General features: G+C 42.4%; 1 protein-coding gene across 3 annotated transcripts in view; it reads right to left on the bottom strand.

The window, feature by feature from the left end:
- mansc1 (MANSC domain containing 1) overlaps positions 1-14,278 on the bottom strand; it is a 29,499-nt gene extending 15,221 nt beyond the window's left edge. The window contains exons 1-3 of one of the 3 annotated variants that reach the window (XM_080191018.1): positions 14,242-14,267; positions 14,039-14,113; positions 9,527-9,875 (exon numbers count right to left, since the gene is read on the bottom strand). In XM_080191018.1, the coding sequence (XP_080047144.1) occupies positions 9,527-9,749 (223 nt within the window). In that variant the 5' untranslated portion in view covers positions 9,750-9,875; positions 14,039-14,113; positions 14,242-14,267. Of the gene's footprint in view, positions 1-9,526; positions 9,876-14,038 lie in introns of all 3 variants that reach the window. The other 2 variants (XM_080191017.1, XM_080191016.1) reach the window with 2 other exon arrangements.
- Positions 14,279-24,434: the final 10,156 nt, after the last annotated feature.

Raw genomic sequence — 24,434 nt, 5'->3', positions numbered from 1 at the left:
CAGGTCACCTTGGGATATTATATTCTTCAATAAGACCACATTAAATTCATCTAAACTCTAATGCGTTATGGGCATAATTTCTTCATGAGAAAAGCTCTTCATCTCAGAAATGAGGCAAGTGAATCTTCTCTGAACTGCTCCTAATACAATGATGTCCTTTCTCTAATAAGGAGTCCAAAAACTGTACATAGATGCGATCCCACTAAGACTCTGTACAGCTGCAGTAAAATTTTCCTACTTGAATATTTGATTCTCCTTGTGATGAACACCAACATTCCATTTGTTTTCTTAATATCACTTGCTGTACGTGCATATTATCTGTGATAAAGGAGGGTAGAAGAAGCTATGAAGCTGGGCTAGCGCTTAATATAAAAAAGGATAGCAAGAGTTTTTATAAATATATAAAAAGGAAGAGGCTGGCTAGGGTGAACGTTGGTCCCTTAGAGGATGAGAAAGGGGACCTAGTGGTAGGGGATGGGGATATGGCTAAGGTCTTGAATAACTTTTTTGTTTCTGTCTTCACGGAGGAGGACGTGAATAATTTGCCGGGTGTTAGCGATGGAAAGGTGGTAGGACTGGAGGGTCTTGATGACATTACTGTTACTAGAGAGGTGGTGCGCGACAGACTGGAGGGGCTGATTGTGGACAAGTCCCCAGGACCGGATGGAATGCATCCGAGGGTTCTGAAAGAAATGGCGGAGGTTATAGTGGATGCCTTGGTGGTTATTTTCCAGACGTCGCTGGATTCCGGGGAAGTGCCGGAAGATTGGAAAACAGCTAATGTTACGCCGTTGTTTAAGAAGGGTGCCAGGCAAAAGGCGGGGAATTATAGGCCGGTTAGTTTAACGTCTGTGGTAGGTAAAATGTTAGAATCCGTCATTAAGGAGGAAAATGCGAGGCATCTTGAAGGGAATTGCTTGATAGGGCAGACGCAACACGGTTTCATTAAAGGGAAGTCGTGTCTGACAAATTTACTGGAGTTCTATGAGGATGTGTCTAGGGCGGTGGATAGAGGAGAGCCGGTGGATGTGGTCTTTCTGGATTTTCAGAAGGCGTTTGATAAGGTACCTCACAAGAGGTTATTGCAGAAGGTCAGGGGACATGGAGTTGGGGGTAGGGTGTTAGCGTGGATAGAGGATTGGTTGTCAAATAGGAGGCAGAGAGTGGGGGTCAATGGGTGCTATTCGGATTGGCGGTTGGTGACTAGTGGGGTGCCCCAGGGGTCGGTGCTGGGGCCTCAGCTATTTACCATTTATATACATGATCTGGAGGAGGGAACCGAGTGTATGGTGTCGAAATTTGCTGATGACACCAAGATTGGGGGAAAGGCAAATTGTGCGGAGGGTGTGGAGAGTCTGCAGAAGGATCTAGATAGGCTGGGCGAATGGGCCAGGAAATGGCAAATGGAATTTAATGTTGGCAAGTGTGAGGTGGTCCACTTTGGTAGGAAGAATGGTAGGAAGGACTATTACTTACGTGGCGAAAAACTGCAGCAGGCGACGGTGCAGAGGGACCTCAGGGTCCTTGTGCATGAGTCGCAAAAACCCAGCCTGCAGGTGCAGCAGGTGGTCAGGAAGGCGAATGGGATGCTGGCCTTCATAGCGAGGGGGATTGAATATAAAAGTAGGGAGGTCTTGCTGCAGCTGTATAGGGCATTGGTGAGGCCGCAGCTGGAGTACTGTGTGCAGTTTTGGGCGCCGCACCTGCGCAAGGATATTTTGGCCTTGGAGGGAGTGCAGAGGAGGTTTACTAGGCTGATACCGGAGTTGAGGGGGTTGAGCTATGAGGAGAGGCTGAATAAACTAGGCTTGTACTCGTTAGAGTTTAGAAGAATGAGGGGAGATCTCATTGAGACGTATAAGATGATGAATGGGATGGATAGGATAGAGGTGGAGAGACTCTTCCCGCTCAAAAAAGACAGTAGGACTAGGGGGCACAGCCTCAAGATAAAGGGGGGGCGGTTTAGAACGGAGTTGAGGAGGAACTTCTTCACTCAAAGGGTGGTGAATATCTGGAATTCTCTGCCCGTTGAAGTGGTGGAGGCTGCCTCGCTAAATATTTTTAAGAAGCGGGTTGATGGGTTTTTGATAAGAGAGGGGATTAAGGGTTATGGGGAGAGGGCGGGAAAGTGGAACTGAGCCACGACAGATCAGCCATGATCTTATTGAATGGCGGGGCAGGCTCGAAGGGCCAGATGGCCTACTCCTGCTCCTATTTCTTATGTTCTTATGTTCTTATGTAATGAATGTACAAAAATTCCCAGACAATTGCTCTCTGTTTAAATAGTATTTTTCTATTCTTCCTGTCAAAGTAAATAATACCATGAAACTCATATCTTGTCCATCTCTGATTTCTTTCAGTAGTGATCATTGCTTTCAGCCACCCAGTTCCTAACCTCTGGAATTTTTTCTCTAAACCTCTCCATCTCTTTTTTCCCCTCCATAAAGCACATCACCCTGAGCAAGCTTTCCAACATCCTGTCCTAATGGTGTTTTTGGTGAGATTTAATTTTTTTTGTCGAATTAAACTCCTTCAAAGTGCCTTGGGATAGTTTGCTACATTAAAAGCGCTACATAAATGCAAGTCAATCATCAGCTCTTGGTCCAAGTTACTCTGGTTTCTGGTGGTGTAAGTTAGATTGGTTATTAGAATGTTGGCCTTTATAGCACGGGGGGTAGAGTATAAAAGCAGGGAGGTCTTGCTGCAACTGTACAGGGCACTGGTGAGGCCGCAGCTGGAGTACTGCGTGCAGTTTTGGTCGCCGCACTTGCGCAAGGATATATTGGCCTTGGAGGGAGTGCAGAGGAGGTTCACTAGGCTGATACCGGAGATGAGGGGGTTGGCCTATGAAGAGAGACTAAATAGACTGGGTCTGTACTCGGAGTGAACATAAGAACATAAGAAATAGGAGCAGGAGTAGGCCATCTAGCCCTTCGAGCCTGCCCCGCCATTCAATAAGATCATGGCTGATCTGTCGTGGCTCAGTTCCACTTTCCCGCCCTCTCCCCATAACCCTTAATCCCCTCTCTTATCAAGAACCCATCAACCCGCTTCTTAAAAATATTTAGCGAGGCAGCCTCCACCACTTCAACGGGCAGAGAATTCCAGAGATTCACCACCCTTTGAGTGAAGAAGTTCCTCCTCAACTTCGTTCTAAACCGCCTCCCCTTTATCTTGAGGCTGTGCCCCCTAGTCCTACTGTCTTTTTTGAGCGGGAAGAGTCTCTCCACCTCTATCCTATCCATCCCATTCATCATCTTATACGTCTCAATGAGATCTCCCCTCATTCTTCTAAACTCTAACGAGTACAAGCCTAGTTTATTCAGCCTCTCCTCATAGCTCAATCCCTTCAACTCCGGTATCAGCCTAGTAAACCTCCTCTGCACTCCCTCCAGGGCCAAAATATCCTTGCGCAGGTGCGGCGCCCAAAACTGCACACAGTACTCCAGCTGCGGCCTCACCAATGCCCTATACAGCTGCAGCAAGACCTCCCTACTTTTATATTCAATCCCCCTCGCTATGAAGGCCAGCATCCCATTCGCCTTCCTGACCACCTGCTGCACCTGCAAGCTGGGTTTTTGCGACTCATGCACAAGGACCCCGAGGTCCCTCTGCACCGTCGCCTGCTGCAGTTTTTCGCCCTGTAAGTAATAGTCCTTCCTACCATTATTCCTACCAAAGTGGACCACCTCACACTTGCCAACATTAAATTCCATTTGCCATTTCCTGGCCCATTCGCCCAGCCTATCTAGATCCTTCTGCAGACTCTCCACACCCTCCGCACAATTTGCCTTTCCCCCAATCTTGGTGTCATCAGCAAATTTCGACACCCTACACTCGGTTCCCTCCTCCAGATCATGTATATAAATGGTAAATAGCTGAGGCCCCAGCGCCGACCCCTGGGGCACTCCACTAGTCACCAACCGCCAATCCGAATAGCACCCATTGACCCCCACTCTCTGCCTCCTATTTGACAACCAATCCTCTATCCACGCTAACACCCTACCCCCAACTCCATGTCCCCTGACCTTCTGCAATAACCTCTTGTGAGGTACCTTGTCAAACGCCTTCTGAAAATCCAGAAAGACCACATCCACCGGCTCTCCTCTATCCACTGCCCTAGACACATCCTCATAGAACTCCAGTAAATTTGTCAGACGCGACTTCCCTTTAATGAAACCGTGTTGCGTCTGCCCTATCAAGCAATTCCCTTCAAGATGCCTCGCAATTTCCTCCTTAATGACGGATTCTAACATTTTACCTACCACAGACGTTAAACTAACCGGCCTATAATTCCCCGCCTTTTGCCTGGCACCCTTCTTAAACAACGGCGTAACATTAGCCGTTTTCCAACCTTCCGGCACTTCCCCGGAATCCAGCGACGTCTGGAAAATAACCACCAATGCATCCACTATAACCTCCGCCATTTCTTTCAGAACCCTCGGAAGCATTCCATCCGGTCCTGGGGACTTGTCCACAATCAGCCCCTCCAGTCTGTCGAGCACCACCTCTCTAGTAACAGTAATGTCATCGAGACCCTCCAGTCCTACCACCTTTCCATCGCTAACACCCGGCAAATTATTCACGTCCTCCTCCGTGAAGACAGAAACAAAAAAGTTATTCAAGACCTTAGCCATATCCCCATCCCCTACCACTAGGTCCCCTTTCTCATCCTCTAAAGGACCAACGTTCACCCTAGCCAGCCTCTTCCTTTTTATATATTTATAAAAACTCTTGCTTTCCTTTTTTATATTAAGTGCTAGCCCAGCTTCATAGCTTCTCCTACCCTCCTTTATCAACTTCTTTGTCAATCTTTGTTGACATTTAAACCTTTCCCAATCCTCTTCTCGCCCACTGCTCTTAGCTACTCTAAATTCCTCCGCTTTTAATTTAACACTTTCCTTCACCTCCTTCGTTATCCACGGCTTATTACCTCTCCTCCTACGGTCCTTTTTGACCATCGGAATAAATTTCTGCTGAGCACCAAGAAAGATCTCCTTAAAGATCCTCCACTGCTCCTCAGCAGACCTACCTTCCAACGCGCTCCCCCAGTCCACATTCGCCAATTCTTCTCTCATCCTACCATACTCCCCTCTATTCAAACAAAGGACGCGTGTCCGGGAACCCACTTTCTCCTCCTCCATCTGCACCAGAAACTCCACCATACAATGATCACCTTCCCCAAGAGGATCCTTCACCGCAAGGTCCCTAATTCTACCCGCCTCATTACATAGCACCAGATCCAAGATAGCTCGCTCCCTCGTCGGCTCCAACACACACTGTTCAAGGAAATTATCCCGGCAGCATTCCAAGAACTCCTCCTCGAGCCCACCTCGTCCAACATGGGTCGACCAATCAATATGCAGATTGAAATCTCCCATAACTACTGCCGTCCCATTCCTGCACGCCGCACTTATTTGCGCGTTAACAGCCCGCCCCACCTCCAGATCATTATTCGGGGGCCTATAGACGACACCCACCAGCGTCTTCCTCCCTTTGCTGTTCCTAATCTCCACCCACAACGATTCCACTTTCTGCTCTTTGGCTCCGATATCATCCCTTGCTACCACCTTGATACTATCCTTAATCAGCAGAGCTACGCCACCCCCTCTTTCCTCCTGCCTATCCTTCCTAAACACTTGATAGCCCTGTACATTCATCTCCCAGTCCCTGTCACCTTGCAGCCACATCTCTGTAATGGCCACCAGATCGTATCCATTTGTGTCGATCTGCGCCACCAGCTCATCCACTTTATTCCGAATGCTTCGTGCATTCAGATAAAGCGCTTTCATCCCAGCCTTCACCTGGACCCTATTTGCCGTAACGCCACCAATTGGGACATCCTCGGCCTCTTCCCTTACTTGTACCCTATCCTTAACTTTAGACCTCGTAGCGTCACCTACCCTCGCACCCTCCCCCCCCCTAATTAGTTTAAAGCCCTGTCTACAGTCCTCTTTACTCGACTCGCCAACACTCTGGTCCCAGCACGGTTCAGACCAACACCATCCCGCCCGAACAAGTCCCACCTACCCCAATACTGGTGCCAATGCCCCATAAATTCAAACCCATTCCTCCCACACCAATCCCTGAGCCACCCATTCACTTCCTTTATCCTGTCAACCCTACGCCCGTCTGCACTCAGTTCAGGCAGTAGCCCAGAGACGACCACCTTGTTGGTTCTACTTTTTAATTCCATTCCCAACTTCTCATACTCCCTCCCCAGATCCTCAGTCCGCACTTTGCCTACGTCACCAGCACCCACATGTACCACAACGACTGGATTCTCACCCTCCCACTCCAGGTTCCTCTGCAGCCCAGCTGCAACATCCTGTACCCGAGCACCAGGCAGACAACACACCCTTCTGTGCACTTTGTCATTGTGACAAAGGACAGTGTCAATACCCTTCACCCCACTATCCCCAATCACTACTACGTTCCTTTTCCCCTTCTCTTTGCCTATGTCCTGCTGCATCACTGTACCGTGTGCAGTTTGCTCACCAACCTCACCTGCCTCGTCCTCTTCCAGACTGGAAGCAAGAACCTCAAACCTGTTATGCAGATTAAGAGGCTGAGGCCTCCGCTCCTCACCCCGCTTCCTCCTCCCAGCAGCCCCCTTTTGTCCCTGACCCTTAGATTTAGCCAGTCTAGCGGGGGTGGATGTCACTTGCACCCCATTGACAATGGCACCCTCTCTCCCCCTGATGAGCCTCAGTGTCTGTAGCTCAGAGGCCAGCTCATCCACCTTGAGCTGGAGCTCCTCCAGCAACCTGCACTTACTACAGACATGGTCACTGGGAAGGACCCTGGGGTCCACCAGTTTCCACATCATACAGAAACCACACATCACATGCCCCTCCATTATTCACTGTAATTTTTTATGGGGAAAAAAATTTTTTTCCTTGTTTCCTGCTGTAGTAGTTTTGAAAAAAATTTTTCCTTGTTTTTTCAAACAAACTCACCTGGCCTTTTTCCTTCAAGCCCTTTTTGATATTAAGCCCTATTAACTCACTCTGCTTCCCACTCACTCCGCTGCCCGCTGTCTACACCAGGCCTCCTTTTAAATCTGGCGCTGATTTAAAGCAGGCTGGTCCACAAATGCCTTTTAACCACTCCTTCAGAATTCTTAAAGCAGTAAATACAATAAATAAATGCTTTAAACAGTTCTACAAAGAGTAAAGTGCTTTAAACTTATTTTAAACAGGTTTTTAACAGGTAAAATCTTAGCTCTCTCTTTCTGCTCCAGCAAACAATGGAAGGCTTCACCGTGTGGCCCCTTGATAATTAAAGCAGGCTGGTCCACAAATGCCTTTTAACTACTCCTTCAGAATTCTTAAAGCAGTAAATACAATAAATAAATGCTTTAAACAGTTCTACAAAGAGTAAAGTGCTTTAAACTTATTTTAAACAGGTTTTTAACAGGTAAAATCTTAGCTCTCTCTCTCTGCTCCAGCAAACAATGGAAGGCTTCACCGTGTGGCCCTTGTTTAGAAGGATGAGGTGGGATCTTATAGAGGCGTATAAGATAATGAAGGGGATGGATAGGGTAGAGGTACGGAGATTCTTCCCGCTTAGAAAGGCCAGCAAGACTAGAGGGCACAGCCTCAAAATAAGGGGGGGGGGGTGCAGTTTAGATCGGAGTTGAGGAGGAACTTCTTCACTCAAAGGGTGGTGAATCTCTGGAATTCTCTGCCCATTGAAGGGGTGGAGGCTACCTCGCTAAATATATTTAAGTCATGGGTAGATAGGTTTTTGACAGACAAGGGAATTAAGGGTTATGGGGTGAAAGCGGGAAAGTGGAACTGATCCACTTCAGATCAGCCATGATCTTATTGAATGGCGGGGCAGGCTCGAAGGGCTAGTTGGCCTACTCCTGCTCCTATGTTCTTTATTGCTGATTCCTAGAGTGTAAAGGTAAGTTTGATTTTAACTCATGCTGTTGCATGGCTGTACCATAGCAAGGACTTCCCATACTTTAGCAGTCACCTCTCTCAAAAGGCCAGAATTGGTAAGGAGGTCCAACACCTGATCAGCTGCACAAGCTTAGTGTTCTATGAACTATGGTAAACAAAAGCCCGAGTGTGCAGAGTTGATGTCACAGCATTTCTGTACTGCAATGAGCCTGGACTGTGTATCAGCGAAACAAATTGTTCAAGCATTTCCATTCAGTAATACCTCTCAGCACAGGAGGACCAAATGCTGATGTCTTTCATGAAACCAGTTCCACAAGCATTCAGGCAAATCTCCTGCAAAATCAACTTCAGTACACTAAGTTCAGAAGGAGTCATATTGGACTTAAAACATTAACTGTTCCTCTCTTCACAGATGCCTCCATTTTGTTTGTATTTCAGACCATCAGCATCTGCAGCATTTTGCTTTTATTCAATACATTGGTCAACGTGTCCAAAAGTCAAAAAGTATCACCCCAAGCAAGTCCTGTTTTATCAATTCCCCGATGACCAACTTTCCAAGGAAAAACAAAAGAAAATGTTTCAAAGACACTCTGAAGCTCTCCTTGAGATGCAACAGCATTGACATTAACAACTGGGAGGAGCTTGCTACCACAAGTTCAGAATGGCAATAACTTGCCCATTAAGCTGCTTCACATTTTGAGTCACAATGTCTTAAATGATGAGGCAGAGCAGTGACAGAAGAGGAAAAAGGCAAATCCTGCCCCTTGGATGCCAACACCTCATGGGACATCCTGCCCCATGTGCCAAAGATCTGCAGGTCAAGAATCAGCCTACTCAGTACATGAAGACCCAGAGCAGCAAATTCCAAACCAGGACAGACGCCAGTCTAGAAGTGAGGTCAGCTGCTGTCTATTACAGTTTTCAACTTTTCTTAGCAAGCCAGAAGCTGTTTGGGTTGATTTTTTTCACCTTATTGCTCTTTAAACACAAGGGCCTGAATTTTATGGATGGTGGCAGGGAACACGTTCTCACCAACTCCATTTGCCCTGCTGCCTGTTTACACTCCAATGAGCACTGATTAGCACTAGGTATGACTTACACCCCACAATCTGAAGGAAGCCCCACCACGAAGAGCTGTCAGACAATCAGATTCAGCAGTGACTTAAAGAGTAACTTCTAGGAGTTGTCCAAGGCCAAGTCCTGGGAACCTGAAACTCAGGTAAACTATAAGGGGTCCCAGGATGGCAAGGGTATGGATGGTGTGGTTGGGAGGAGGGGGAGTGCTAGAGGACACCAAGCCACAAGGGAGGCAATCCCCAATCAGAAGGGGTACTATAATGGAAGTCCACCACGCTCCCCACCTCCCTGCCCAAGATCTAACTTTATTTAGTTTCCCCCAACAAAGCCTCAATCTGTCCACCAACCTTAAAATTGCGGCAAGACAGTAAATGGTCAATGTCCATTAATTGGTCACTTAATAGTATCAATTGGGGTGAGGGCAGGCTTCCATCCAAGGCCATGTATACCCCAGAGTAGAATACAGAAGTTTACTTCATCTGTAGAAATTGACATATTATACAATACTATAGCAATTACTTTTTGAAGTCATTGCTTACCTGTTACAGGTGGGTCAGTACAGCACCTATCATGGCACTCTTCCACGGTGTCTGTGTGGAAAGAAGCCGGGCTCTTCAGCCCTTTTGCTAGGGCAACTTTTATGTCAATTACAACATTCCAGGTACTTGAGAAAGGGCACTTGGACTCTTGCAGTAAACTCCTGTGGTTTGTAAGTATCGTCAAGAGCAACAAAAGAAACAATTCGCTGTGACGCCAAGCCATATTGACTTACAAATTCTTAGGCACTTGTTTGACAATGGCTGGGCACACATTAGCTGCAGAGTAACAAAGTCTTAGATAGTTCTGAGAATATGGTGACGTCAATGTACAGTCAGTGGGAACCAAGTCCTATCAATTTGCAAAGGAAAGAGATTAAACATGGATTAATTGATAGCATTTGTTTATAATCACACATACTTCAAGTGATCAAAAGCTGTAATATAATGTAGAAAATTTTAAATCAAACTCTTCAATATATGTTGCTGACTGAAATTTGCACAGTAATTTCATTGCAGTGTTGATATAAGCTTACTTGTGGCAATAAAATAAATACTGAAACATTTTAAAATGAAAATTAAATAGCTGATGCCTAAAAAAAATGAAGGAAGTGACCACATTGCTCCCTTTATTGGGCCACCTCCTGCAGAGCCCAACATAAAGTTTAAATCCTAATGTTGACTGAGGTTTGTGTTGAGGGATGCCCCTCGCCAAGGAGGATCTGGGTGACTGTCCCTTAGTAATTCCTTGTGGTGCTTTGGCTGAGTTGCAGCATGGAGAAATATACAACTGAGCTGCTCTGGAAATGAAGGCTGCCTGATGGCCACACACGATTGCATTTTGATCAGACTTCTCCTGCAAGTCATAATATTTCCTCCTGTCCCAATGCTTTCAATTTGCCACATATTTCTTGCAGACATAACAATGATAAAACAAGACACAAAAGCTAGCAAAAAATTAACAGAACTGCTAAGGAGAGGTGATGGTTGTTGGTATCATTACTAGCCTATTAATCTACAAACTCTTCGAATCCCACCACGGTGGATGGTAGAATTTGAATTAATAAAAATATCTGGAATTAAGAATCTACTGATGACCATGAAACCACTGTCGAAAAAAATCCATCTGGTTCACTAATGTCCTTTAAGGAAAGCAATCTGCCATTTTAGCTGGTCAGACCTACATGTGGCCCCCAGAGCTATAGCAATAGGGTTGACTCTTAACTGCCCTCTGAAAAAGTCTAACAAGCCACTCCGTTCAAGGGCAACTAGAGATGGGCAATAAATGCTGCCCAATCAGCAATGCCATGTCTCACAGATAAAAAAAACATGCATTTTTAAAATAATCTGTTAGCAAACCACTTGGAAGATATGTCAGAACATTTACAAAGAATCTGAAAGAAGTGGGGCAGAAGGAAGTTTAGTCAAAGTAGCTGTGGCACTCAATGGGCATTGAATGAATGTGTTCAGTCGCCTATCCCCACCCATCTTCAGCTGCTTCATCAACAACCTTTCCTCCAACAGAAGGTTAAAAGTGAGGATGTTCACTGATGCATACACAAGTGTTTGATATCATTCAAAATCCTCAGATAACGAAGGTGTCAGTGTCCGCATGCTGCAAAGCTTGAACAACATTCACGCCTGGGCTGATAAATGATACATTGCCTGACACTGGTGTGTAATCAATGACTTAAAATAAAAATCAACCACTTCCCTTTGATGTTCAAGTTATTTGCTTTTTCTGAATGCCCATCACCAAATCACCAGGGTGACCATACAAGAGTCAGAGGTCACGTACCAACTGACTCAAGGACAGCTTCTTCCCTACTCCCATCAGATCTTTGAATGGACCTTTCTCTACACCCTAGCTATGACTGTAACAATACATTCTGCACCCTCTCCTTTCCTTAGCTATTTACGGTACACTTCGTCTGTATAGCACGCAAGAAACAACACTTTTCACTGAAAACTAAAACATGTGACAACAATAAATCAAATCAAAAAGGAAACTCAACTGGACCAGCCATATAAATACACTGGCTACAAGAGCAAGTTAGAAGCTGGGAATTCTGCAGCAAATAATTTGCCTCTTGACTCCCCAGAACCTGTCCACCCCCTACAAGGAGTGTGATGGAATACAAAGCACCTTTTTTTATTCATTCATGGGATGTGGATGCTGTTGGCTGGGCCAGCATTTATTGCCCATTCCCAATTTCTCCTCGGACAGACTGGCTTGCTAGGTCATTTCAGAGGGCAGTTAAGAATCAAACACATTACCTGATGATTCCAGGTCCACAGCAAAGATGATGCTTTTAGCTTCCCTAAAGGCATTAATTAGTGAACTAGATGAATTTTCTTTTACAACAATTGACAATGGTTTCATGGTCATCACTGGACTTTTAATTTCAAATTTCACTGGATTCAAATTTCACTCTCTGCTGTGGAGGGATTCGACCTGGATTTCTAGCCCAGTGACAATTGCTTGGATAGGTGCAGCTCCAACAACATTCAAGAACCCTGACACCTTTCAAGGACACTTGATCAGCACTTTAAACATCCATTCCCTCCACCGCCAACATGCATTGGCCTCAGTGTGTGCCATCTACAAGATGCACTGTAGCTCTCATCAAGGCAGCATCTTCCAAACCCAAAATCTTTGCCATCTGGATGAACAAGAGAATCAGATGCATGGGAAACCAACACCTGTAAGTTCCTTTCCACATCCATACTTTGCTGACTTGAAGCATAACATCATCCCTGCACTGTTACTCAGTCCAGGGATCCCTCCCCAGTAGCTGTGAGTGTATCTACGCCACTTGTACCACAGCATTGTAACTTGTTACCACCTGTTCAAGGCAATTAAGGATGGCCAATGATGTTGGCTCTATGAGCAACACTCAAACCCCAAGAACAAAAAAGCTAAATTTACAGTATTTTTCTTTTGTGATGCTGAAGGCTTGGAATGTTGATCTTTTCCATAAAGGCTCTGTCATAAAAGTGGGGTGGGGTGGGATTATGGTGTTGCTTAAAGCCTTGACTCCATTCCATTCACTACTAAAGCAAATATATACATACTCCATTCAATACTGCACACACATGGAATAATGCGACTTCTATGAAGAGAAACTGGGAAATTGAGCCTGTATTCTCTTGAATGAGAGGTGATCTCAATGAAACCTACAATATACTTAACGGACACACTGAATAGATGAAGGAAAGATATCTCCCTTGTTCCTTGTTAGTGGAATCCAGACCAGGGGATTTTCAAAATTGCCGGGGCAGGGGGGGCTCTTCGGACTTAAAGGAGATGAATACTTTTAATCAGAGACTCATGAATCTGTGGAATTCTCTACTCTGAATAGCTATGGAAGCCCTGTCATTGACTATATTTAAAAGCAAAGATTGACCAGATGTCTAAATACCAAATGACAAAGGAAAATGAGGATAGAGTGGGAAAAAGGCAATGAAGTGGTTAATCAGTCATGATTATATTGACTGGCAGAGCAGGCTTGGTGGGCTAAATAGCCTACTCTTGTTCCTATGTTTCTACATCTTAGAAGGACGTGGTTACCTTGGGATAATTCTGGGCATGGTCGCATTGATCAGTCATTATCTAATCAAATGACAGGACAGGCTGTAGGCCATTCAGCCCGTCTGCTGTGCCTATGAGGGGACAACGTAATCCCAAGGTCTATACCAATGGCTTGAGATATCAATTCAGATCCCAAACATCTGGGGGATTTAAATTCAACTCATTAATAAATCTGGAACATGAGTTTATGTTCAAGAAACCACCAGATTGTCATAAAAATCCATCCAGATCACAACCTAGCCCAGGCTTGTTTGTAAGTCCAATATAGACGCAGAGCAATGTAAAAACCAGCAAGCCACTCTGTTATAGTAAACTACTACCGTGACACTTGAGTTGAAGAATTATTTTGTATATGTTATACTACACGAGGAAAGTTTGGGATAAGAATTCCTCGGGTTGCTGTGTAGCCAGTTCTGGACAATGATTTCGCTCAAGAGAAACATGTCCAGTTCAATGCAACATTCCACATGGCCCCTCTGGAATTCTTAGATCACCGGGGTAACAAACCAAAGTGCGAACTCTGCGCCATAGCAACATCCAGTTTGGAGTGTCGGCCAATTTTGTGCTGTGGAGCTTCGCCCCAACAATAGTATCCACATAACCTACCCGAGTCAGAGAAAAGGCTTAATACGGTCAGAATGAATACGGGGCAAAAATACAAGAGCTCTTCAGCAAAAAAATAAACAGTGCTCCTATTCTGTACTGAGAGTGCAGCGTGAGCTGGTTAAAATAAACCAGACTGAGAGCGACACTGCAGTCAGCCACTCACTCCCTCCCTCCCTGCTTTTCCGCCTTTCTCTAATGGGGCCTGGGTATCGTCTCAGAATTCACTTTCCACCCACAAGCAAAACAACTGCGTCAATTACTCATCCCGCTACAGCAGGTTCTAGGTTAGAAAATAAACCTCGGAAAAGTAAACATACCTCTCAATCCTGGAGTCCCCGAGCTACCAGTGAAAAAAGTATCCAACTCGGAACAGAGTTACCCCGTCAACGCCCCTGGAAACCCACAAGTTGTCAGGTTATTAACATGATTTACTCGGCTTACCAGTTAACTATTCAAACATCTTGCGTTACGCAGTGCTTTTACTGAGAAAGCAAACACTTTTGAAGTAGAACGAACATACCCCAAAAGAGTTCGAACAGACACACTCTACCAGCCAACCCCATGTGTGTCTCTGCCTACGGGTGGGACTTGTGTTACTGTTGAAGGAAATGGGCGTGTTACAGTGAGCTCTGTGACTCACATTCAAACTGATTCTGAACGAACTGATATGTGGTCGTTTTCCGCTCCTAGTTGGTGTCACTGCACATCCAATGCAACAGATTAATGTCACTGCAATAGGCTGAAACATTTGCAAAACCAACAAAGAGTCATTCCCTCTGTGAATGCATGTCATGGATTTTCAGGAACTTCATTGCAGTGTTAATGTAAGCGTACTTGTGACACTAATAAATAAACTTTGGAGGCCACAAATGCTCCATTAAATAGATAAATCCTGCTATTGTAACATATCTTGACTACACCCTTTCCAATTCTCCACGCTGACAAGGGCAGGATTGCTAGAATATTTAAACATTTACTTCAGGGGATGTGGGTGTCCCTGGCTGAGCCAGCATTTAGTGCCCATCCCTAACTGCGGTTGAATGGAGTGGCTTGCATTGTCATTTCAGAGGGCATTTAAGAGTCAGCCACGTTGCTGTGGGTCTGGATTCACATGTAGGATAACAGATTCCTTCCCTAAATAACATTAACGAACCATATGGGGTTTTACAACACTTGTTTCATGGTTATCATTAGACTTCGAATTCCAGATTTTTAATGAATTCAAATTTAGCTGTGGTGGGATTGGAACCCAGGTCCCCAGAGCATTATCCTGGGTCTCTGGATTACCAGTGACAGTACCATGGGCCTCTGGATTACCAGTGACAGTACCATGGGTCTCTGGATTACCAGAGACAGTACCATGGGTTCCTGGATTATCAGTGACAATCCACTGGATCTCTGGATTACCAATGACAATCCTCTGGGTCTCTGGATCACCAGTGACAATTCCCTGGGTCTCTGGATTACCAGTGACAATTCACAGAGTCTCTGGATTAAGATTGAGATTGCTCATGATCCATCGACTGCACATTCAATACCTTGTTATGGAGAAAACCAGTTTCTATTTTAGCAATGTAGCCATGCTAGGATGGTGGATAACGTGTTAATATAAAAGGCTAACAATACTGTAAAATTTTTATGCTGAGGGAATGAAAATGTGTGCCAAGTTGCCATTCTAAAGAGGGTATAGGGCAAAGGGACATGGGGTAATATGTGTACAAATCATTGAAGGTAGTGGGGCAGTGCAATTAATAAAAGGATCTTGAGCTTTATAAATAGGGGAGTAGAGTACAAAAAGGGGAAGTTATAATAAACCTACATAAAACACTATTTGGTATCAACTGGGGTATTGTGTCCAGTTTTGGGCGCCACACTTTAGGAATGATGTGAAGGCATTATAGAGGTTACAGGAAAGATTCATGAGTGATTCCAGGCTGGGAGACTTCAGTTACATTGATAGACTGGAGAATCTGGGGGAGTTCTTGTAATACAAAAGGTTGAAAGGAATTTGATAATGATATTTAAGATCACAGGGGTGGGCTGGACAAAGTAGATAGGGAGAAATCATTCTGAATAATGGAAGGATCAAGAACTAAAGGGTGCTGATTTAAGGTGATTGGTCAGCAAAAGAAGCAATGGTAACAGGAGGAAAATGATTTTTTGTACATACAGGGCATAGTCGGTATCTTGAATGCACTGCCTGAGAGTGCAGTGGAGGCAGATTCAAATGGATGCCTTCAAAAGAGCAGTACATCATTATCTGAAGTGGAAACATCTGCAGAGCTATGGGGAAAAGGTGGGAGGTGGCACTAAGTGAATTGAAATGGACAGAATGAAATAAATGGGCTAAATGGCCTTCTCCTATTCTGTAATCATTGTACAAGTCTACAATTCTGTTATTTAAAATATGGAACTTTTTAAAAGAATGAACTTATGTTAAAACAAAAAAGAATGATCCTTATCAGCCAACCACTTTGCCACCTACCTTTGCCGAGAGCAGAGCAAGAGTTTTGATTTGATTTATTATTGTCACATGTATTAGTATACAGTGAAAAGTATTGTTTCTTGCGTGCTATACAGACAAAACATTTCACTTGTAGAGAAGGAAAATAGTTGGTGCAGAATGTTTGGGGTGTGTTGTTGAAGATCAGGTCTTTTTCTTTAGATTTATTCAAATTGAATTCTAAAAGTCACACCCATGAAGAGCTATTATTATTATAAGTGGGTGTTACTGATGATAAGCACTTCTTCATTGGTATTAAAGTCAGCCACAAGTATGCAATTCTATAATATAAAATGAATACAAACTGTGTGTTGAGACACTGTTGAAAAAACACATTCCAATATTGCAAATTCCAATCAATTACACTTTAATCTCTTCCATCAGTTTATGTTCAACAAGTTCCAATCAAGTTTCCACTCTTTCTACATCACATCAATCAGGAGCACTACAGAAATGCAGTTTGTAGTTGATTTTTGTTTGTACAATGTAAAATTCTAATTTTCTATACTCCTTATTCATGAATCAACCAACAATATTTTGCTCATGCATTTTATTTTACCTACCACACTTCATTTATGGGAGCATTCTGTTCACGTGAAGCAAGTATTTAGTTCCACCCCACAGAAATATTCCTACATTCCATTTTTACTTAGTTCTGTACTTTCAGTTAATGCTATTGCATAAAGGTTTATACTCTAATTTTCAATTGTTTTGTCTTTTGTAATAACTAAGAAAACCCAACTGGAAAGGACATCATTTATTACAGAACACAAAGTAAACACACACACACTAGTCTACAGTTCAGCAGGTCCAGTCCTGGGCCTGCTTTATAAAAGGACCAGATAATGAGTTCCAGCTGGGCAGGCCACTGCCTGTTACCAGTGAAACTTGTACTGAATGAGCCCCATAAGGTGTTCAATCAGTAATTCCCCATGAGCCTCATGGGGGTTATCACATCTTTATTTCTAGATGAATAAGGGAAAAGAAAATTAGACACATGCGAGATTTCAGTGGAGCACAGGTGTGCAAATATAACTTGAAGATGTCAATGAAATGTGTTTTTATACTCTGTGAATACAGGACATATCAAGCATTGTTATCAGAACCATTGAACATTGTAACATAGAACACCTATCCCTTGGTGCATTTCTAACAAACCTGAAACCCATTTGTTGATAATAGCCTGTCTACATCCTTCTTGAAACCCAGTAAGGCTTCTGTGGGTCTAAGTGGGTCCAATTCTTCTAAACTTTCACAATTTTAGGCACTTTCTATCAAATTGTCTCTCAGTCTTCACTTTTCAAAACAGGAAAGACCAGGTTAGTCAATCCCTATTCACATCGTTCCCTTATGTTCCAGGATCAACCATTGAGTTATTGTCCATACCCCCTCTAATAACTCAATGTTCTTTTTGAAATTGCAAGGTCAATACTGCATTCCAAGTGTAGTCCTGACAGAGCCAAATAGCACTTGAAAAATGACACTATGGGATTTATATACTATACCCCTTACTCTGCAATCCAACATTCTGTGTACCATTTTAAACAGACTGGAAATATTGTTCTGCTCGATTTTGGGACCTGCTCATTAGAATCTCAGAATTTATCTCCTGCTGCAATACTTCGCACATAATCAACATTAAATTTTCTACCAAATTTCATAACCTTACATTTCCCTGTATTAAATTATTTTTCTCCACCCACTAATTCAGCTTGTCAAGATCATATCGAATTAATCTACTAGGCCTGTCAGTCAAATAAACCAGCCAAGCATGACCTATGACTCATAAATTCACATTATCTAGCTTGAAATAGTACTTAATGACAATAATCACTCCCTCACTGTCAACAAAACGAAGGAAATAGTCATCAGTTTCAGGAAGCGTATTGGAGAGCATGCTCCTATTTACATCAATGGGGACAAAGTAGAAATGGTGAAAGCTTCAAGTTTTTAGGTGTGCATAGCATCAACAACCTATCCTGGCACCTCCACATGGACACTTCATTCCCACCAACACCTCTACTTTCTCAGGAGACTAAGAAAATTTTGCATGTCTACTACAACTCTCACCAACTGCTACAAATGCCTCATAGAAAGCATTCTTTCTGGTTGTATCTCTGCTTGGTATGGCTCCTGCTCTGCCCAAGACCACTAGAAACTACAAACGGTTATAAATGAAGCCCAGACCACCATTCAGACCAGCCTTCCATCCATTGACATGGTGTACACTTATCGCTGCCTCAGAAAAGCAGCCAGCATAATCAAGGACCCCAGCCACCTCGGAATTCTCTCCTCCACCTTCTTACGTTGGGAAAAAGATACAAAAGTCTGAGGTCATGTACCAACTGACTCAAAAACAGCTTCTTTCCTGCTGCCATCAGACTTTTGAATGGATCTACCTTGCATGAAGTTGATCTTTCTCTACACCCTAGCTATGACTGTAACACTACATTCTGCACTCCATTCCTTCTCTACGTACGGTATGCTTTGCCTGTATAGCGTGCAAGAAACAATACTTTTCACTGTAAACTAATGCATGTGACAATAATCAAATCAAATCCAATCAAATCAAATATCTCTTGTCTTATCCCTCAATATTTTCAAAGCCCATCCTAACAGCAGAAATAAGTTATTTGTATACTGTCCTAACTATGTTAGGGAATTTGGGTTTTACACAAAGAGACTAGCATGTGGTTTGCACATGTAGACTTGAACTAAAATAACAGATTTATTGATTGAGCTATTGCCTGTACAGAGTACAAACAGAAACTGAACAGCAGCCTGTTAACCACTCAAATCACGTCTCCACCAAGTCGGGTGACAGGCTCTTAAAGCAATCATGCAACTACATAAATGTATAATATCTCTCTCCCTTTACGTCTGTGGTCATGATAACAAATGATTATGATGTTATACATAAGATCAATAATACTCTGCATCATTAATCATTATACACAGTTAACAAGCAAGTCACTCAGGAGGACATCTACTCCTCTCCAGTTGCATATGCCATTCTGGAATTTGGCTGTCCTGTAGCCTAGAAGTATGATTTAGAATTTCAGTAGACATTTATTCTCTTGGAACTAATTCTGTATCATTCTCACGTGGTATGGTAGCAGACACAATCATTGTGCAACTCAGATTCAATTAAGTTTTCCGCAGTGATATTCACCACACTGTCACTTAAAGAAGTTGGCACTTCTAAAGATGATTTGGAGAAATCATTTACAGGTGACAGCAATTGGTCAGCATGGTGTTGCCAAACTAGTTCATCTTCGATTTGAACCATGTAAGAAGTTGGACCTGTTTTTACTAAAACTATGGCTGGTATCCATTTCTCACTCGTGGCATAACTTTCTGCTAACATTTAATTTCCTTGTTGAATTGAGTGTTGTTTTGCCCTCACTTCTTGTCTAGCAACTTTAGATTGTTGCTGACATTCTACTGTCTCTGAAGTTTCTGAAAGTAATAATAAATCAAATGTAGTTCTTGACTTTAAGAGTAGTAATGCAGGCAAACTTTGCATTGTCATATGAGTAGTGTTTCTATAAGATGCCAAAAAGGGATTCACATGACGTGATAACAAACTTTGCTCTTTTGAAGCTTCCAAAGAATGTTAAGAATTGTGTAAATCTTTCAGCTAATCCACTGGTTGGTGGATAATAAGGTGTTGATTTTATTTGCTGAAGACCATTTACTTTGAGATCTACTTGAATTCTCACAACATTCAAAATGGTAAATTGTGAACCATTATCAGTAACAATCTGTTCCAGTTTACCAAATCTTGCAAAACTTTTTTTTTCAATGTTTTGTTCAGATGCGGTAGATTTCATGAAAATAATTTCTGGCTACTTTGAGTATGTGTCAATTATGACTAAAGGCATATAATCCTCAAATGGATCAGCAAAATCTGCAAGCAATAATTGCCATGGCACTTTAGGCCACTCTGAAGGGTGTTAGGAAACAATGATGGTGTAGTTCTTATTCATGCACAAGATTGACACTGTCCTACTTTTTCTTCAATCTGAGCATCCAGATCTGCCCACCAAAGTAACTACATGCCAGTTCCTTCATCTGGATTATACCAAGATGTCCTTCACATCCTTTTCAAGAACTCTTCCACACCTAGGAGGAATGATCACTTGGATTCCCCATAATAGATGCCAATCATGGATGGTCAACTAAAGCTTTCTTGACACATATGGTTTCAAATCAGGGTGTAGCCAATGCATTCTGGCTATCATTCCTTTCAACATGATATCCATCACTTTTCCCATCACGGGAGCATTTCTTCTGGTATGTCTCTGAACTTAAGAAGCTGTCACAGGCAAATAGTCTACTAGCATTAAGTCTGCACTGACAACAATCTCACCTACGCCCATAACCCCACAAATTTACCCCACTAACCCCTCCAATCTACGCATCCCGGGACACCAAGGGGCAATTTAGCTTGGCCATAACAGTGTGCAGATAAGATCAGTGACCATCTTTGCAATTGGCTAGGAGCTAACAACAGGATATCTTTATTTGGCCCAAATCAATAGTTAAAGGTCTATAATGTGAAATGACAACCATATAAATAATAATGAAACTTTGTACACAAAAAAATTACCCTTAGTGTTTCTTCTTCTAGCCGAGCACAGTTAGATCCAGCACTAGTCAGATAACACAAAGCAAAGGGTATTAGTTGTTCTTCTTCTGAAGGCATAATATGTGAAACAACTGCACCTACTCTAAAAAGTGAAATGTTAAGCAAGCAGTAATGGGAGCTTTGGATTAAAATGAACCAATACTTCAGACTTCTGCAAAGCATTTTGACATCCTTTATATGCTTTCTCAATCTCTGTTGACCAGTTTTGAAAGGGTTAATAATCACACAACTTTAAAAATCACATAAGCTGCTATGAGAAAATAAAAGGTCTTTATGAAAGTCTTCACAGATAAACATCCAGGCCTTTAGTCTGAGAGCATTCATGAAATCAGATACCTGGGACTGGAAGAAGGAAGTGACATCCATAGACATCGACACAAATTGAGACATCACTGATAACTTGGAACAATGATGGATTAAGTCAGTTAATATGATTAAGTCTTCACACCGATTAGATATTATAATTGAGCAAGCATGAGGTGATTGTGACTTCTTTTAATATCTGTACCTTATGAATGATGTAACCTGAATCAATAATTGAGAGTGGATAGCGATAACCTCTTTACCTTGATGGATATATGCTAATTACTTGTAATTGAATTTGAAACTGTAACTGCTTGTGTATTCCTGAATTCTGGGCTCTGGCTAGTCACCAGCACTGACCTGTGACTTTCCAGGGACATGGCTATATAGCTTGCATTAAAACAGTTGTTTAAGAGAACTCCATGGCTTGATCTGATTGCTTAAAGGGTAAAGTTGTGATCACGTTAAAGACTAACATCAAAGTCCACAACAAGTTCCACACAGTAGATTATGAAATGGCTAAATTAGGAATAAATTTATAATAATTTCCTAATCCTACAAAGGACCTCAATTGCATCACATTAATTGCAAGTGGTGCTTCTAAACTAGCTTCCATCTTTTAAGTGCTTTAAGTAAGCTTTTACTATCAGTAACATGACCCAAATACTGGATCAACATCTGGAAAAAGTCACACTTTTCTTTCTTGATATGCAGACCATGTGCTTGAAGACATTCCAATGTTGCTTCCTAATGATTCAAGTGTTCCTGTTTACTGGACCCTGTAATTAGAATATCATTCAAGTGATATTGTATACCAGAGAAATCACTTGAAATCTGATCCATTGATATTTGGAATAGGACTGGTGCAGATACTAATCCAAAGGCAATCTTTAATAAAAAAAACATATTTTCATGAACAATGATGGAAAGCAATGGTTAAGATTCAATGACTACATTCATCAGTAAATATACTTGCGAAAGATCAATTTTATTGAATTTCTGGCCACCTGATAACCTGGCAAATAGATCTCCAATTAAAGGAAACGGATATTGATCACACGCAATACCGGATTTATGGTTGTTTTAAAATCACGATAAACACAAACTGAATCATCTGGTTTCATTACAGGGGCAATGGGGGTAGCCCAGTCACTCATTATAACCTGCTCTAACACACCAATGTTAACAAGTCATACTAATTTTTCTTCGACCTTGTGATGAACTGCATATATAGCATCACTCTTTCTTTGAGACTTTCTAGTTGACTATTTGGCTTTATCGTGAGTTTCACTTGAACTTCTTTCATTGAGCCGAGTATCTCTCGAACACACTCTTGTATTTGTTCAGTAAATAGTTCAGTGTTTGTGGGCAATATTGAGTGTGAGGGATTCACCAAGTCATGGATCAAGGTCATTTCTTTTAAAGGGAAGCAATCCTGAAATGTTGTGGCTCCAAGCATTCTTTCAGGTCCTTTCAAGTCAAAGATTAGGATTTTCATGTAAATCAAAGACTTATTTTCTGAAATAAGCAGTGCTTTGGACAGCCTAATGGTAGTACGATGTGTGGCTTGGAGGGTAACTTGTAGGTGGTGCTGTTCACATACATCTGTTACCCTTGTCTTTCTAGGTGGTAGAGATCGCAGGTTTGGAAGATGTTAGCAAAGGAGACTTTATGAGTCACTACGTTATATCTTCTACTGTGGCACAGTGGTGGAAGGAATGAATAATTAAAGTTATGGATAAGATGCTAGTCAAATGGGCTGCTTTGTCCTGGAAAGGGGGAGGGGGGGGCGGGGGAGGTCAAGCTTCTTTATTGTTGGTGCTATAATTTAGTTCAGTTTAGTTTATTTATTAGTGTCACAAGTAGGGTCAACAACAACCATCAGAGTGGTTAGGCAAATTATTCCATACTGCGTCAGTTATTGCCTGAAGATGAGAAGCTTTGAAAAATCAATCCTCTTCTGTTTTAAACATCTTCTATTTGGAAGATCTTATTTGCTTCAGTTGACTTGTTGTATTTATTCTGATCTATTTTGCCAGTTGGAGAGGTTTGGTGTCTATTGTTACAAAGTTCCAGTGATGTTTGATCCTGGGAGTTGCAGGTATAGTGGAATGACTGGGAGAGGAGAGGGTGATGTTATCACCAGTTCCTGGAGGATTGTGAAATTGTATCTCTGAGCACTGATGGTCCATAATACAGTCAATTTCAAATAGTTGGACACCAATACAACCAGAGCAAATCAAAATCTTGTTCCTTTTGCCACATAGTCCATCTATAGTGATAATGTGTACCATTATGAAAATGTTGAAATTACACAGCACCATAATCAACTTATCTCTTGGCACTCTGGGTCATTATGGTAGCTCCTTGCTTTAGTCCAGGTCAGAAGATGCAGCCCTGTTCCAGAATTTGAGCACTCAATGCAATTGGCCTAGACTTGTTCCTAATTGGAACATTTGCACATTAATCTAGGCTGGAACAGCAGGGAGCACTACAATGGTATTAATGCTTTTCTTTCAAATGACACAAACTGAGGTTCCAGTGATCTATTGTACTAATTCAGAGAGTTTTCACACAAGTCATTGCCCTCGGTAAATCAACACAAACAAAAATTAAAACCAAGAAATTCTCCCACCCCTGCTCACTGGACACAAAATTAATAAGGCCATTAAAAAAAATTCATTTCTAGAGAGTGACAGAATTGGAAGCTAAGTTCACGAGAATCTTGGTTAGACCACAATTGGAGAGTGCTGTGAACAGTTCTGATCCTGACATTATGAATGGTCATAAAGGCACTGGAGGTGACAGAGGGGGGCGGGGAGAGGGAACCCCAAAACATGCAGCATTAAATATAAGAAAGTCATTAATAAATCAAACTACTACATTGGAAATTGAGAAACTTATGTACTTATAGTTACAAAGAGAAGTTGAAAGGGAGCCCTGAATTAAGAGGGAATTTAAAGGAAAGCTAAATAAATATTTAAGAGGGAAAGGGATAAAAGGCTACAGTGTTAGAATTAAAAGATAAGTAGAACACGGATACCAGCATTGTTGAGTCAGATTGAATGGGTCTGTACCTGTGCTGCTCCTTCCCTATGTAAATGTTGAGCTTGCTTTCTTCTTTCAGAAAGGACAAAGATACCATCTAGTGGCCAGTAGCGCAGCTTTTTTATTAGTGAAGACCCAAAATCGAATTCAACTTGATAGATCACACCATCAGTTAAATCAGGTGCTAAACATTCTTGTTTTTAAACTT

Source organism: Carcharhinus amblyrhynchos, chromosome 6 (assembly GCF_965287045.1).
Source record: "Carcharhinus amblyrhynchos chromosome 6, sCarAmb.v2.hapA, whole genome shotgun sequence".
Taxonomy (NCBI): Eukaryota; Metazoa; Chordata; class Chondrichthyes; order Carcharhiniformes; family Carcharhinidae; genus Carcharhinus; species Carcharhinus amblyrhynchos.
This window is presented reverse-complemented; position numbering and strand designations above follow the sequence as displayed.